The sequence below is a fragment of the Durio zibethinus genome, chromosome 4 (assembly GCF_047325235.1).
Source record: "Durio zibethinus cultivar Kanyao isolate XHJ-2024 chromosome 4, ASM4732523v1, whole genome shotgun sequence".
Taxonomy (NCBI): domain Eukaryota; kingdom Viridiplantae; phylum Streptophyta; class Magnoliopsida; order Malvales; family Malvaceae; genus Durio; species Durio zibethinus.
The window spans coordinates 14,597,722-14,612,039 of record NC_143165.1 but is presented as its reverse complement, the minus strand read 5'-3'; the positions used below and the strand labels follow the sequence as shown (position 1 = coordinate 14,612,039).

The window sequence follows — 14,318 nt, the reverse complement described above, 5'->3', positions numbered from 1 at the left end:
TTTTACCTAACTTCTTTCAGCTTTCATCTTTCATATCTACTGATTTAACTGAATTACTCAATATTAGCTCATACAAATCTTTGTAATATAAATGATCTCCCATCATAACCTTTCAAATTGAATAATTTGATATTGTCAGTTTTATCATAGAACCTATATCACCTTTCATGATCTTAAATAGAATTTACTTCTATCTTGGGCTACTTCTATATCAAAGTCTCAAAATAACCCTCGAATTGATGCCATTTATTAGACCTGAAGTAATAAACACAATAATGCAGAGTAATATATTACAATAAACTCACAGCAATAAATAATAATTAATAATAAAAAATATAAAAAAATAAAGCACACCCAGATTTACATGAAAAACCTTTCAGTGTAGAGAAAAAAAATCATAGACCACTAAAAAAATATCCACTATCAAATAATAGATATATAAAGGTTTTTTCTAGCTAAAACTAAAGCTAATCAACAACTAGAGAGACAATTAGAGAAATCTCACCAAATAGGTGACTCAACAAATACACCTTATATTTATTCTTAGAGAGCTTTAAACCTGATCTTCACCATTCAAAATGTAGAACTCTGAATCATAAACCTGTTGACAAAATTTTAGCTCAATCAGACCATGGATCAACCTCCATTCAACCAACTTTCCTTTTTTTCTTTCCTCTTTATTTTTTTTTACTTTTTTTCCCCTTCTTTTTTTTAGGTTTGTGGTGTCACCTTTTTTTATTAAGTAGCTAGGGTTCTATGTAAAAAAGAAAGACCAAGTCCCATGGCTTTTGATTGGACCAAAACCAATTACATGGGGCTAGATCCCACTTTCTTAACACATCAACTGTCAAGCTAAAAGATATCTTAATTACTATAAAAAATTCAAGAAATAGGTGGATGATTTCAAACAAGCTCAAGTAGATTTGCAAGCTAGGGAGGTAGATATTCAACAACAATTGCAAGATAAGCTTCATTTTAGGAAAAAACCAAAGCACGAAGTTGAAAGTTGGTTCAAAAAAGTAGAGGATAAAGTTGGTCATGCTCAACGTGTTGATGATAAATCAATAAAGCGAAATATCTCTTTAGTTCTTGCTTTGGGAAGCTTGTTAATGAAGTGACTCAAGCATTGAAAAAAGTATATGCTAAAGGTCAATTCTCTAATGGCTTAGTGGTTAATGATCCTTCAACTACAAAGGTCAACTTGCCAATACAAGAATTAGTGGGCACTACTAAAGCAGAAGAAATTTATCAATACTTGATGAGGGATGAAGTTGGAAAGATTGGAGTGTGTAGGATGGAAAAAATAGGCAAAACAACAACAATGAAGCATGTCCATAATAAATTGGTGGAAGAAACCAAATTTAGCAAAATAATTTGGACAATTGTATCCCATGACTTTGATATTTGAAGGTTAGAAAGGAAAATTGCATGTCAAATAAAGTAGGAGTTGTTAGATTGCGAAGACATAACCATTTGTGCAGCAAAGTTATCAAATATGTTAAGGAAATAAGGGAGGTATGTGCTAATATTGAACAATGTATGGAGTAACTTTTCCCCTAAAAAAGTTGGGATCCCTAAGCGAAAAGCAGATAATGGATGCAAATTAGTGTTAACAACACGTTCAGAAAATGTTGCTTGATCAATGGGTTGTAAGAAAGTCCATGTGCCGTGTCTTTCTACAAATGAGGCGTGGCAGTTATTTTTAAGCAAAGTTGGACAAGGCATGTTATCTAATCCAATTGTAGAACCAATTATGAAAGATATTATGGGAGAATGTGGTGGACTTTCTCTTACAATTGTCATAGTAACTGGTTGTATGAGGGGAATATCTGATCCTCTTCTATGGGAAAATGCTTTGAATGAGTTGAGAGGTTACATCAGAAGCATCCAGGATGTGCAAGAAAAAATGTTTAGCTGTTTAAAATTTAGCTATAATCATCTAAGACAAAATGACCAACATTGTTTTCTATTTTGGGCATTATATCCTAAGGATTATGAAATTGAAAAAAAAAAGAAACCATTGAATATTGGATGGAAAAAGGACTTATTGATGAAATGGAAACTAGAAAAGCAATGAAAGGTTGTGGTCATTCTATTTTGTAGAAGCTCACAGAGAATTGTTTGCTAAAAAGGGTTGAAGAAGGTACACGTATAAAGGTGCATGTCATTGTTCAAAATATGGCATTGGATACCACCAAAAAAGGGTTTTTGGTAAAAGCTGGTAAGGAATTAAAAGAGCTACCAAATGAGGAAGAATGGACTGAAGATTTGGAGAAGGTTTCTTTATTGAACAATTGCATATTAACAATCCCTCCAAATATGAAGTCTTTAATATGTCAAAATCTAATAACCTTGTTATTCCACTGCAAGAAAACGACGTATTAGCAGTAGTTTTGTAGTGGCCTTTCACTTACAAATGCCGCTAGCTTTTATGTTTTTATAAAACTTCAGGCGTTTATTATCAAAATACCACTAAATATTCAAATAACGGCATTATTACTTATAAATGCCACCTAAGACTTGATATCAGCCGCGTTTTTGAATAAAAACGTCTTGAATAAATTTTATTAAAAATTTTAGTGAATAGTAAAGGCATATTTTTGGTAGATGACGCTTTCAATAATCACGTCATAAAAAATTGCATGAGATTATTGAAAGTATTTTCTACAAGAAATGCCTCTAATAATTGGACCAAAAAATTTCATAAGCTTATTGAAGTGTTTTTGTTCAAAAATGCCTTCAGTATTAAGCTTATCAAAATGTTTGGATCTTACATATGTTTACCATAAGATTGTTGGTTTGATCCCTCCCTTTAGCTTTTTTTTGGATTTTTGCATAGATATTTGTAATTGATTATTTAGGTGTTTTCTTGGCAAAAATGCCTTCACCAATTGCTTTAAAAAATTTTTCAGAGAATATTGAAGGCGTTTTTCGCAGAGAGATGCCCTTAATAATCCATAGGAAAAGTATGGAGTCAATTCTTGAAGGCATTTTTAGTCGAACTCGCATTTTATAATCCAATAAGTAAGTTTTTGTTGTAATTATTAAAGGTGATTTTTGTCAAAAACACCTTCAATAAATCTTAGACAAAAGTTGAAAGGGATGTTTGAAGGTATTTTTGGCTCAAAATGCCTTTAATATTTTCAACGATAAATTTTAATGGTCGGATTATTGAAGCCGGCTATATCCAAAAAATGCCTTCAAAAATATTTTGTTAGAGATTATTCAAAGCGTTACCTATAGGAAAATACCATTTATAATCCATTCGATTAATTTTTAGTTGGTATTATTGAATGTGTTTTTTGCCCAAAATGCCTTTGATATTCCATATAATAATTTTTTTGGGGATTATTGAAGGTAATTTTGTTAAAAAAATTCCTTTAATGTTTTCTGTTATGGATGATTAAAGATATTTTCTTGCTAAAAACATATTCATTAATCTTATCAAAAAAATATATTTGATATTGTATATGTGAAATCAGTTATAAATTTATATCCAAAAAAATATTTACTATCAGTTATATATTTATGTCCAAAAAATATTTGATTTATATATATATATATATATATATGATATTATTAATTACATTTTGAAAATCCTTATCCCGTTATTGTTTCCTGGGTCCTCTCCTGGTAGGCTTTTTGTCCCTACTAGTATCACATATTCCTCTATCAGATCATGGTCCACCACCTTTGTGTTTTCTGCTCGAGCCCCACTTATTTCTTCAGGTCTCGTGGCCTGTTCTCTTTGGGTATCTTTCTGCACGGTCCTCATTATCTTATCATAAATGCCCTTTATGGGTGCGTCGTTCCCATGCATTGTTTCCTTCCTTTCCTTAAAGTTTCCCACTCCTTTATCACCCTGCGCCTATTTCCTGAATTGATTCCCATCCTCCTGGGCCCCCCTCTTTTTGAATTCCCTCTATTCTCGATAGTTGACTCTTCCCTCACTCCAGCCGCCGTGATTTTCGTTGAATCCTTCCTGAAATCTTGCCATCTATTCTTCTCCATTCACGGTTGCCAATATGAGATGGTAACGACAAATAAGTGAAATAAATATCTTATTAGATTGTTATTCGTGCAATGCACGAATTATTTTATTTTTAATAATTATTCAATCAATTATTTTTTAATTATAATTAAATTTTTTTATTTTTAAAAAGATTTAATTTGTGGGGTAGCAAATTAAAAACTATTTATCATTTAATTTAATTATTTGTTATTTATTTAATAAAATAATCATAAATAATTTATGTGTGCCAAAAATTTATTTTCATAATAACACATAAGATAATTTTTAATTTTATTTTATTTATCAAATAAATATATTAAAAAATTATTAATTATTCAAAATTTTAAAATTTAAAAGAAAGACAAAATCAAATATATCTAATTATTTATGCTTAAAATTAATTTATAGTTAAAATATAATGAAAAAATCCTATAAATTACGGTTAATTATAAGATTTTTTAAAAAAATCACAAATTATTTTTTTAATTTCAATTATTTTTTTTTACCAAATAATCTTATACACTTTGAGTATGATAATATTATTTATCATATCAAAAATATATAATTTTATGTCAATTAGATATTAAAAAGTTAGTTAAATTAAATTAATTTAATTAAACTAATTAAAATAAATTAAGAAAATTTGTATTTTTAAATTTATATTCATGTTTGATTAATAAATATTTTTCAAAATTCAAGCAAAGAAAAAATAAACACAAATGGACCGTAATTGAATATAATTTTTTAACTTTATTAAGAAATAAACATATTCGTTAATTAGATTATGGGTCAGATTTATGATTTTATGCATAACTTTTTTAAGTATGGATTCAAAATATTATTATATTAAAAAATTATTTAATTTTAAATTTAAAATATATTTAATATTATAAAATTTTAACATTTTAATAATAAATATAAATTGAATAGGTGATTTGAGTCAAACTTGAAATAAAATCTAAAATTTAGAAATGTTTACAACTAGATGCCACCAAATTTATTGACACTTCTTAATTTTTTAAATTCATATTTTTTAAAAAATTATGTTTAAAAAAATATCAAGTAGTTACTAAATGAGATTTGATTTGAAAAATAAAAAAAAATCAAATCAAATTGGATTTCAATTTATCCTAATTTTTTTATAAATAAAAAGAGTATTATGACTTTGAAGGAGAAAAAGTATAGTAGATTACAAATTTTTATATAAAAATCCTAATTGATACATTAACTATATTACATACATAAAATATGATTTCAAAAGTCAATTAGTTATTATTATTTATAACAATATTTTGATATACATAGTAAGTTCAAATCAATGTAATCAAATGGACTATTAATGAAAATGTTTTTGTATATTGTAAAAAAGCTAAATTAAGGGAAAAAAATACTACTTGATTAAATAAAGAGTCAAATATAAAGAAAAAACGTTTATAGATAATACTTACAAAATAAAAGAAAACATATTTTTTATAACTTTACACTTTGTAATATATGAAAAAAGAAAGTCAATTAAAAGAAAAATATTACCTAATTAAGTGAAGAGTCAAAAGTAAAGAAAAAATGTTTATAGATAGCACTTACAAAGTATAATAATATATATGTTTATGTAACTTCACATCTTATAATATATATAAATATAAATATACATATACAATATATATATATATATTATATATAAGGTCAAAGTTAAAAACTGTGTGCTTTAAAAAAATAAATAAGTATTTCTATAATTGTCACTTTAAAATAAAAAAAGAAAAATGAGGTAATACAAAAATGAAAAACAATGGCAAAAAAAAAATCAAATTGATGTTAAAAAATGATATTAAACAATCATTTATAAATTATTAAGATATTAAATTTGATCCTTTTAAATAATAACGGCAAAAAAAAAAAATCAAATTGATGTTAAAAAATGATATTAAACAATCATTTATAAATTATTAAGATATTAAATTTGATCCTTTTAAATAATAAAATATTATCATAAAATCTATTAATATAAAATTATATTTGATATTTTTAAAATTTATGATATATATAATTAATTTTAAAAAATAAAAAATATGTATTACTGTCCTAATTGAAAATGATAACTAAAGTTTTTTATATTTCGCAAGCAAACTTTACAATTATTAATACTATAAATTTAATTATAAAAACAACAAAAATATTAACATTCCAAATTATAGCATTAATTACAAATCAAGAACAATTGTGTTTTTTCACTCGCTATTTAATTATTTAGGACTAATCTCATATCCAAACTTATACATATAACTAATTATTAGAAAATTATTAGAAAGTTAAATTTTAAAAATAAAAAGATATATTTAAAGGTGTATTTGACAAATAAAAATGATTTTTTTAGTAAAAAGAAAAATTTTGGATAATTTAAAATTTTCAAATAAATATATCTTAAAAAGATTTAGATAACCAATAATTTTTTAAATAAATTGATTTAATCCATAAATAAAAATAAGAATTAATTTTATTTATTTAAATAAAATCTTATCAAAATAAAAATAATAATTTTATCCCTTTAATTATTTTAAATCTAAATTAATTTTTCATTTAAATTTTAAAAATTTTAAATAAATAAATAAATTTTAAAATTTATTTTTTGATAAATAATCTAAAATTAAAAAAATCTTGTATATCATTATAAAAAAAATTTTTAATAATTTTTTAAAATAAAAAAAAAATTATCCACGTAAATATTCACATCAACAAATCTTATTTCATATATATATATATATATATATTAGATTACACTCTTCGTATGAGAAAAAAAGTATTGGGATTAAAACATTTTGACTAATAATTTTTCCTCTTAAGATAATGACAAAATTCCAATTCTCAGCCTAGAAATGTTATTTCCAACTCAACTGTAATTCGTATTTTCGTCGAACGAACGTAGACTTTTTTTTTTTTTTTTTTAATTCTTAAAGCTCGGCTTTTGCCACGTTGCCGTAAATCGGCCGGCCAAACGAAACGGATCCCGTCCTCCTCCACCATCGTCGTCAACGGAACGAAAGTCAATTTTAAAGCTAATCCAAAATTTCCTCAACAACCAAACGGACCATTCTCTCTCAATATCCAACCCAAAACTCTGATGGCTCCCAAATTTTAGGGCAATTTTCAATTTTTTCCCTCTCTCGGACCTCAATCCCAACCCGGTTTATACGTTCTTTCTTTCCCATGTGTCGATTCTTCCATCGTTTTCTTCTATCGTTTTTTTTCTGTGTTTTGGGGTTAGGGTTTGGCGTAGATTTTGGTCAAGCATTCAAAGCCCCCGTTAGTGTCAAAGATGTTCTCCCGGTGCTTCCGCGCCAGATATCTTGGCCGGTGTTGAAAAATCTTCACAGCGCCGTTGACTTGTTGCCCGCTTATGTTGGATCAGTTACGACAGGCAATGGGTCAATTGATTGGAAAGGAGCTTGCTTTTACGAAAACAAGGCTCGTCTCGAGTTGATGGAGAGCGATCGCATCAATTCGGGATTGGGCGGTGGTGTTATTTATCTCAGGGTTCGTGTCTTTGGCCTATTGATCACTATGACTGTGGTTATAATTGAAGTTTTTAACCGCAATTAAAGTTCTTGAAAAGTTATTAGTGATTTTCATGTGTCTCTTTGTTGATGTCTTTTGAGTTAAATTACATTTTCTTTCAGTTGGTTTAGAGTGTGAAATAATGACTTGTTTTTTCTTCCTAATATTACAATGCTAATTATGGGTTATGGAATTTATTTAAGGTTATTCATGTATGTTTAGTAGACTATGGTTACTGATGTTGTAATAAGTTTTAGCAGCTTTAAATACTTTGTATAAACTTGGAATCTTTTTATTTTCCTTATTAGACTTCAAATCCCAAATTGAAATTTTGGTTGGTATCTCTTCTCTTGAGTCTCTAAGATAAGGGTGATTGTTTAATTTGTTTTACATACTACGGTTAAATTTGGAGTGTTGATTTTCGTTTTGAACTATAAAAAATGTTCTTTTACAGACATCTAAAGCGCACAGCTGGACCTGTATGGATCTTTATGTTTTTGCGACACCTTACAAGGTTACTTGGGATTACTACTTTTCTGCTCGAGAGCACACATTGAAATTTGATTCTTGGGAAGACACTGCTGAGTTGGAATATGTATGTTTTGATTAATTTTATGTCATTAAATATTATTGATAACATGCTTGATGCATGGAAATGACAATTATGATTCATTTTTGAGCAGGTAAAGCGGAATGGGATCTCTGTATTTCTAATGCCATCTGGAATGCTTGGCATATTGCTTTCTTTAGTAGATGTGTTGCCTCTGTTTTCTAATACTATCTGGGGTCAGAATGCGAACCTTGCTTTTATGAAAACACGCATGGGTGCTTCATTTGAAAAGCATCCTAAGCCATGGCGTGCAATGATAAATCCAGAAGAAGTGCATTCTGGTGACTTTTTGGCAGTGTCAAAGATCCGTGGTTGGGGGGGGGGGGGGGGGGGATTTGAGACATTAGAAAAATGGGTGACTGGAGCGTTTGCTGGTCATACTGCGGTTTGCTTGAAGGATGACATGGGTAATCTATGGGTTGCTGAATCAGGACGTTGAAATGAAAAGGTATGCTATAAATAACACGTGAATGCAGATTGTATATTTATTTATTTATTTGTTTCTCTTTGCTTCCTTTCCTCTTCATTAGTCCTACGATTTCCGGTGAGAGGAAAATTTATAGGTGTTCAAATGCTGTCCAGGATTCGCTAACTTATGGTTTTGATACCTTATCTAGTTGATGTATGATGTATCATCACCCTTTAACTATTGTCAGAAGTTGATCTCACCGTATCAATTTGACTTCAACTTTTTTGTTGGGCTCCTTCTTCTCCCTCTTCCTTTGGTTGGGTTGAGAGGTATGCAGGAGGAGAGTGTTTTGAATTAGAATGAGCGAGGTTGTGAAAATTTGGTATGATTTGGTAGGTACTTTTGCCTAGGAAAGAAAATATATGAAGATACGAGATACACATTAAAAATTGGGATTTTTAATAGAGATTATGGTTGCCATGTTATTGAGATATTTTATTTAGGGCTTTCTTTCTTATGCCATTTGCTTGCATGAATTTTGCAGGGTGAAGAAATTACAGTGGTTATTCCATGGGATGAATGGTGGGAGTTGTCACTGAAGGACAGTTTTAATCCACACATAGCCTTGCTTCCTTTACATCCAGATATACGTGCAAAGTTCAACTCCACCGCAGCTTGGCAGTATGCTCGGAGCATGTCAGGCAAGCCATATGGCTATCACAACGTGATATTTAGTTGGATAGACACTGTAGCTGACAACTATCCCCCACCTATTGATGCTCACTTGGTAGGCATCTTCTCTGATCATTCTCTGCATCTTGAGTATGCTCTGCTGAAGTTTTGCTCAGGATGAGCAGATGGATTTACTGGCAAAACATTGAGATACTGAGCTTGCTAAATGAAGGTTGTTTCCCAACTCCTAACTTGACAATTTTGATTGCAGGTCATTTCTGTCATGTTTATGTGGACTAGAGTGCAGCCAACATATGCTGCAAATTTGTGGAATGAAGCACTAAATAAGCGGTTAGGGACTGAGGTATCGTGCTTATACCTCTGTTACTTTTATAAGTCTATAACTGTTACTTTATGAGAAATAGTGAATCCCCCATCTTCCCGCTCTCTCTCTCTCTCTCTAATAAATGATTTTGGACTTTCACCAATTCAGGATCATGGGAAGATATGGGTTAATTAGATAATCTGTGATGGTGGAGTTGTTTGGATTAGGTGAGACTTTGCATGAGCTGATGCATTTATTATTTTGAACTCTACCTATTTCCGTAGGATTTGGATTTGTATGGAATTTTAGAGGAGACTGAAAGGCGTGGCATAGCCTTTGATCAATTACTCACCATCCCAGAACAAGATGAATGGGTATACAGTAATGGAAAGTTAACAACATGTGTTTCCTTTGTCCTTGAGATGTATAAAGAGGCTGGAGTCTTTGGTCCTATTTCTAACTCAATCCAAGCAACAGAATTCACTGTAAGTATCAGTACTTTTGTCTTCCTTTAATTTCAATATTGTTTTGACTTGATCTTACAGGGTATGACATGACTTTTTATTTACAGATTCGTGATGCCTACATGCTTAAAATTTTCGAGAACAACCAAACTCGCCTGCCTAGTTGGTGCAACAACGAGAATGACGGGCTTCCATTCTGTCAGATTCTTGGTGAGTATTGGATGGAATTGCCACATTATAACACCATAGAGCCATATGTCAACATGAATGAATTGCCCATCCTTACCTCCAATTTATGATAGGCCCACGAGATGTTAAGTTTGATTGCAATCTGCTTGTAGACTAGTGCTCCCACTCACGTTTGTATCAAATGCTAAGACGCCTTTCTGGAATTGGTCTACAACTGTACTAGCTCTATTTATGCTTCCAGATTCCTGCTAGATATACTCAATTTCTGTAATAATATTTTCAATGTTACGAAAGTCAACGACATTTATGTACTAGTTTGTTACATTACGCATTCGTGATCACAAACATCTGAATCAGTGCTTTTGGAATTATTGCAAGCGAGCTGGAACTCATATCAGCGGCAAGCTTTTTGATCACGTTATTCATTTTACGTTAGACATTGTTTGGTGGTCGTTTTGGGAGATCTAACCTGGCAGTACCTGCTCGTCTAATTAGCCTAGGAATCGTCGTTTTAATCGTCAAATCATTGTTTTTAAAAAGGAGACTCGTTGTAGAAGGATTGGCTTGAACTTTGGGCAAGCTTCCTAGGAAAGCTGGTTCGGCTTTAGATTTGGGTAAATTCTAAGCTTTTAAGTCATTGACAATTTTGTAAATGAGTTTGATAAAAAAATGTCTCATATTTGGTTAGTTAATATCGATTATAACATGATAATTTTTATATTTTACATATGTTTAATATGAAAAGATACAACAAGAAATTCTTATTCTATTTATACAGCTAGCAGCAATATTTATTGTAGGCCGGTCTTTTTTTTATCTTTCTAAACTCTAAAGCCAAAGGTTTAAATATTTTCTACTACTAGTACGTGACTTCGATACATTAGAAATAATAATAATAATAATAATAATAATAATATTATTATTATTATTATTATTATTAGCAATGAAAATATTTGGACAGCGGATGAAAAAATATTCCAAAATCTAAATCAAATTTCTCCATCCCAAAACTCCTCGATTGTCTTGAAAGGTCCATATTGGGAGGTAAAAAGTTCTCCATCGCATCCCCTGCTTTGTGGGAGTTCATGGATCCTTTTCAGCTCGTCCTCGCTCAATGACCAATTGAATATCTCAAGGTTTTGCTTCATCCTCTCACCATTGAAGCTCTTTACTAATATACTCGCACCTTGTTCATATCCCCATCTCAGACATATCTGTTTTTTGATTAGCAATCAACCTTTTACATTGTCTTCCATTCATCCAAAATTTCAAAACAGATAGAGAAAAGGAGATAAAACCATAGCTAGAGGAGGATCCAGTAGCAAAGGTAGGGCGTTCATAAGGCACCCAAAAAATTGAAAAACCAGATAATTTAAAAGCAAATTTTTTCTGGACACTTTCAAAAATCTTCTTTGAACACCCTTTTCGAAGATAAAATTAATAAATCCATCGTCAATTTTTAATTTATCTATAGTATAAGTAGACACTCTAAAAAAATTCTGGATATCCCACTAGCCATAGCACTACTACAACTTTGGCTAAGGAAAAAAGCACCTGAGCAACTGTCTTTCCTTTTGCCTTGGCAATTTCCTGCAGCACTTCACACTCCAGAACTCTATTGGTGCCCCAAGGGGTCCCTGCGGCTCCCAATGGAGAGTAACCTTCTAAAAGGATCCCATTTGCATTGCAAAACTCTCTTAGCTTCTTTTGGTTCCACAGCGGATTGAATTCCACCTAGCAAAAATTGTTAACAACTTCACCTATCTCAACTCCAATGTTCAAACCAGATTGAATGCGAGTGTGTATCAGGGATAGGTATACCTGATTAACATCCGGAGGGATCTCTGCAAAGGAAAGGATGTCAGCTAATTTTTTGCAGGAAAAATTGCAGACACCAATGGACTTTGTGAGGCCAAGCCTCTGGCAATCTTCCATCGCTGCCCACACGGAACCGAAATCCATAGGGAGTAAGTCTTCCTTCCTTATCGGTAATTCGTAAATCCCTGGCTTTATGCTAATAGGCCAGTGAATAAGATAGAGATCGAGGTACTCCAACTTGAGATTTCTTCATGAAAAACAGTTTAGACAAAGAATTTACTATGTCAGTGGTCAATATATATGTATCGAGACGGAGGAAATGCATGCAACTAAGAGGGCAATATATATCTTACTGTAAGCTCCTGTGAAGAGCAGGGAGAACAAGTTCTCCATGACCATCGCTGCACCACAGCTTCGAAGTGATGAAGAGCTCTTTTCGAGATTTAATTAAGCCAAGCGAAATTGCTCCTTTGATTGCTTCACCAAGCGGCTGCTCTGTTCCGTATATGGAAGCTGTATCAAAGTGCCTATAACCAAGCTCAATTGCTTGGAGAATCGCCTGCTTTGTAACTTGTGGTGGTACGAGTGGGTAGACTGCCGTGCCAAAGCCCAAACGCGGCATTCTCTGCCCACTTGAGCTCAAAACCTGTTCTGGAATCCTAAAAAAGGTTGCCTCCAAACTGCTTTCCATCTGCTTAATTTGCCCTGTTGATCTAGTTTTGCCAACAACTCTAAGTTCTGCTTTTGTTTCTGTCGAAATGTGAATAAATCAAGTGCAAAGCCCTGGTATTATAAAGGAAAGGCTGAGCTTGTGCACAAACAAAAAAAGATAAGAGGCTGAGCTTGTGCACAAACAAAAAAAGATAAGAGGCTGAGCTGTTTCGACTTCTTGGATGTTATAAGACTTTTGACTACGCGCGAGGGGCATGATGTGAGCCCTTCACCCAAACTTAGATTATCGAAGTCCATGTTATCTTTAAAGGTAATATTCTGTAATATTTTAAAATTATATATTTGAACGTAATATTAAAATTATTATATTATAATTAAATAATATTAAAAATTATGATACAATTACAATATTATTTGAAATTCTACTTTTAATTAATAAAAATCTTTTATATATAAATAAAGATGTTATGTATTCTTTTTAGAATATTAACAATTTACAATATCTTATTTTTAATATTGCATTTAACTGTAATTAAGGAATATTATAAAATATTACCTTTAGCATTCAATCAGCTCGGTGGTTGAGAGAAAAAGAGAGTACGAAATATGCTTCAATTAGTCTTCTGAGAGCTATGCTCTGTAGAAGTAAGCCAGTATTGTATATGCAAGCGAGTAGATCTCAAGACAGTACGTCGGCTGACCTTTAAGGAGTAGTTAGAGTTCCCGTAGAAGTCAGTTTAGTCATCACAAAACAATGAGTACAGTAGCAAATTTAGACAACCTATGGCAGAACCTGTGTTTAACAGAAGAAGAAAGAGAGGGGGTCGAAACAACGGTGGGTGAAACAGGAAACAAGGCGGATAAAACGGAGGCATGGATGGTTGGCAAGCTGCTCGCATACCGACCGTTCAACAAAGAGGTAATGAAAACAACGCTAAAACTAACATATGGAGGATTACAAGAGATGTGGACATAGCAGATCTAGAACACAATTTATTCTTGTTTAAATTTTCCTCAGTGACGGATAAGAGGAGGGTTTTGGAAGGATCACCATGGAGTTTCGACAAACAGCTGCTATTATTTCATGAGTACAAAGTGGAGCTGAAGCCTAAAGACTATGTATTTTCACATGCATCATTTTGGATTAAGGTCTATGCATGGCCTGCCGCTTGGGATGAGAAACCAAGAAACAGCAAGAAACATAGGAAGTAAAATCAGTTCACACACCTTTGTTGCTCAAGTAATATTGTTATTAAGAGGTTTTGGAATGAAGGCGCCCTCCATTGGTACCCATGGATTTGTAAACACCTTGATATGCACCCCCTTCCCCACATGCCACCTTACCCCCATATTTAACACCTCTTTGGCTTTACATAAACTTCTCCATGTATAGAATGAATGGCCCCACATCCGCCTCAAAGAAAGTGTTAGTGGGTGTCATAGCGTATAGATCCATTGATCTATTGCTAAACATGGATTAAAAGAGTCACCACTAACCTTTTTTATTAAGGTGTGATTAGCCACCTAACAAAATCTATTCCATTTAAAGAGAAGTCTCAATATTAATTTAAGTATATTTAAATAGTAGATTTTTATCC

General features: G+C 31.5%; 1 protein-coding gene and 1 pseudogene across 3 annotated transcripts; one reads left to right on the top strand and one right to left on the bottom strand.

Annotated features, from left to right (window-relative positions):
• Positions 1-6,850: 6,850 nt before the first annotated feature.
• On the top strand, positions 6,851-10,541 carry LOC111287292 (uncharacterized; annotated as a pseudogene). Its single transcript, XR_016341630.1, has 7 exons — positions 6,851-7,540; positions 8,016-8,156; positions 8,245-8,619; positions 9,125-9,367; positions 9,524-9,616; positions 9,862-10,062; positions 10,149-10,541. The product of XR_016341630.1 is annotated as an uncharacterized LOC111287292 (transcript).
• Positions 10,542-11,059: 518 nt separating this feature from the next.
• Positions 11,060-12,918, bottom strand: LOC111287293 (non-functional NADPH-dependent codeinone reductase 2-like). Of its 2 annotated transcripts, none has more exons than XM_089759754.1 (4): positions 12,402-12,918; positions 12,052-12,295; positions 11,785-11,934; positions 11,060-11,444 (listed from the first exon to the last, which is right to left on the bottom strand). In XM_089759754.1, the coding sequence occupies exons 1-4, from the start codon at positions 12,737-12,739 to the stop codon at positions 11,220-11,222; spliced, it is 957 nt and encodes a 318-aa protein (XP_089615880.1). In that variant the 5' UTR covers positions 12,740-12,918; the 3' UTR covers positions 11,060-11,219. The 2 variants fall into 2 exon arrangements, with proteins under 2 accessions (XP_089615880.1, XP_022733469.2); XM_022877734.2 differs by having other exon boundaries at positions 11,785-11,964; positions 12,402-12,916.
• Positions 12,919-14,318: the final 1,400 nt, after the last annotated feature.

What these genes read in the sequence shown, in the direction of transcription:
- LOC111287293 (XM_022877734.2), bottom strand. Translation starts at nt 12,739, where the DNA reads ATGGAAAGCAGTTTGGAGGCAACCTTTTTTAGGATTCCAGAACAGGTT. An exon ending in GCTCTTCACAGGAGCTTACA is followed by an intron (nt 12,296 to 12,401) that starts GTAAGATATATA and finishes TTTTTCATGAAG; the next exon opens with AAATCTCAAGTTGGAGTACC. An exon ending in AAGGAAAGACAGTTGCTCAG is followed by an intron (nt 11,445 to 11,784) that starts GTGCTTTTTTCC and finishes ATCAAAAAACAG; the next exon opens with ATATGTCTGAGATGGGGATA.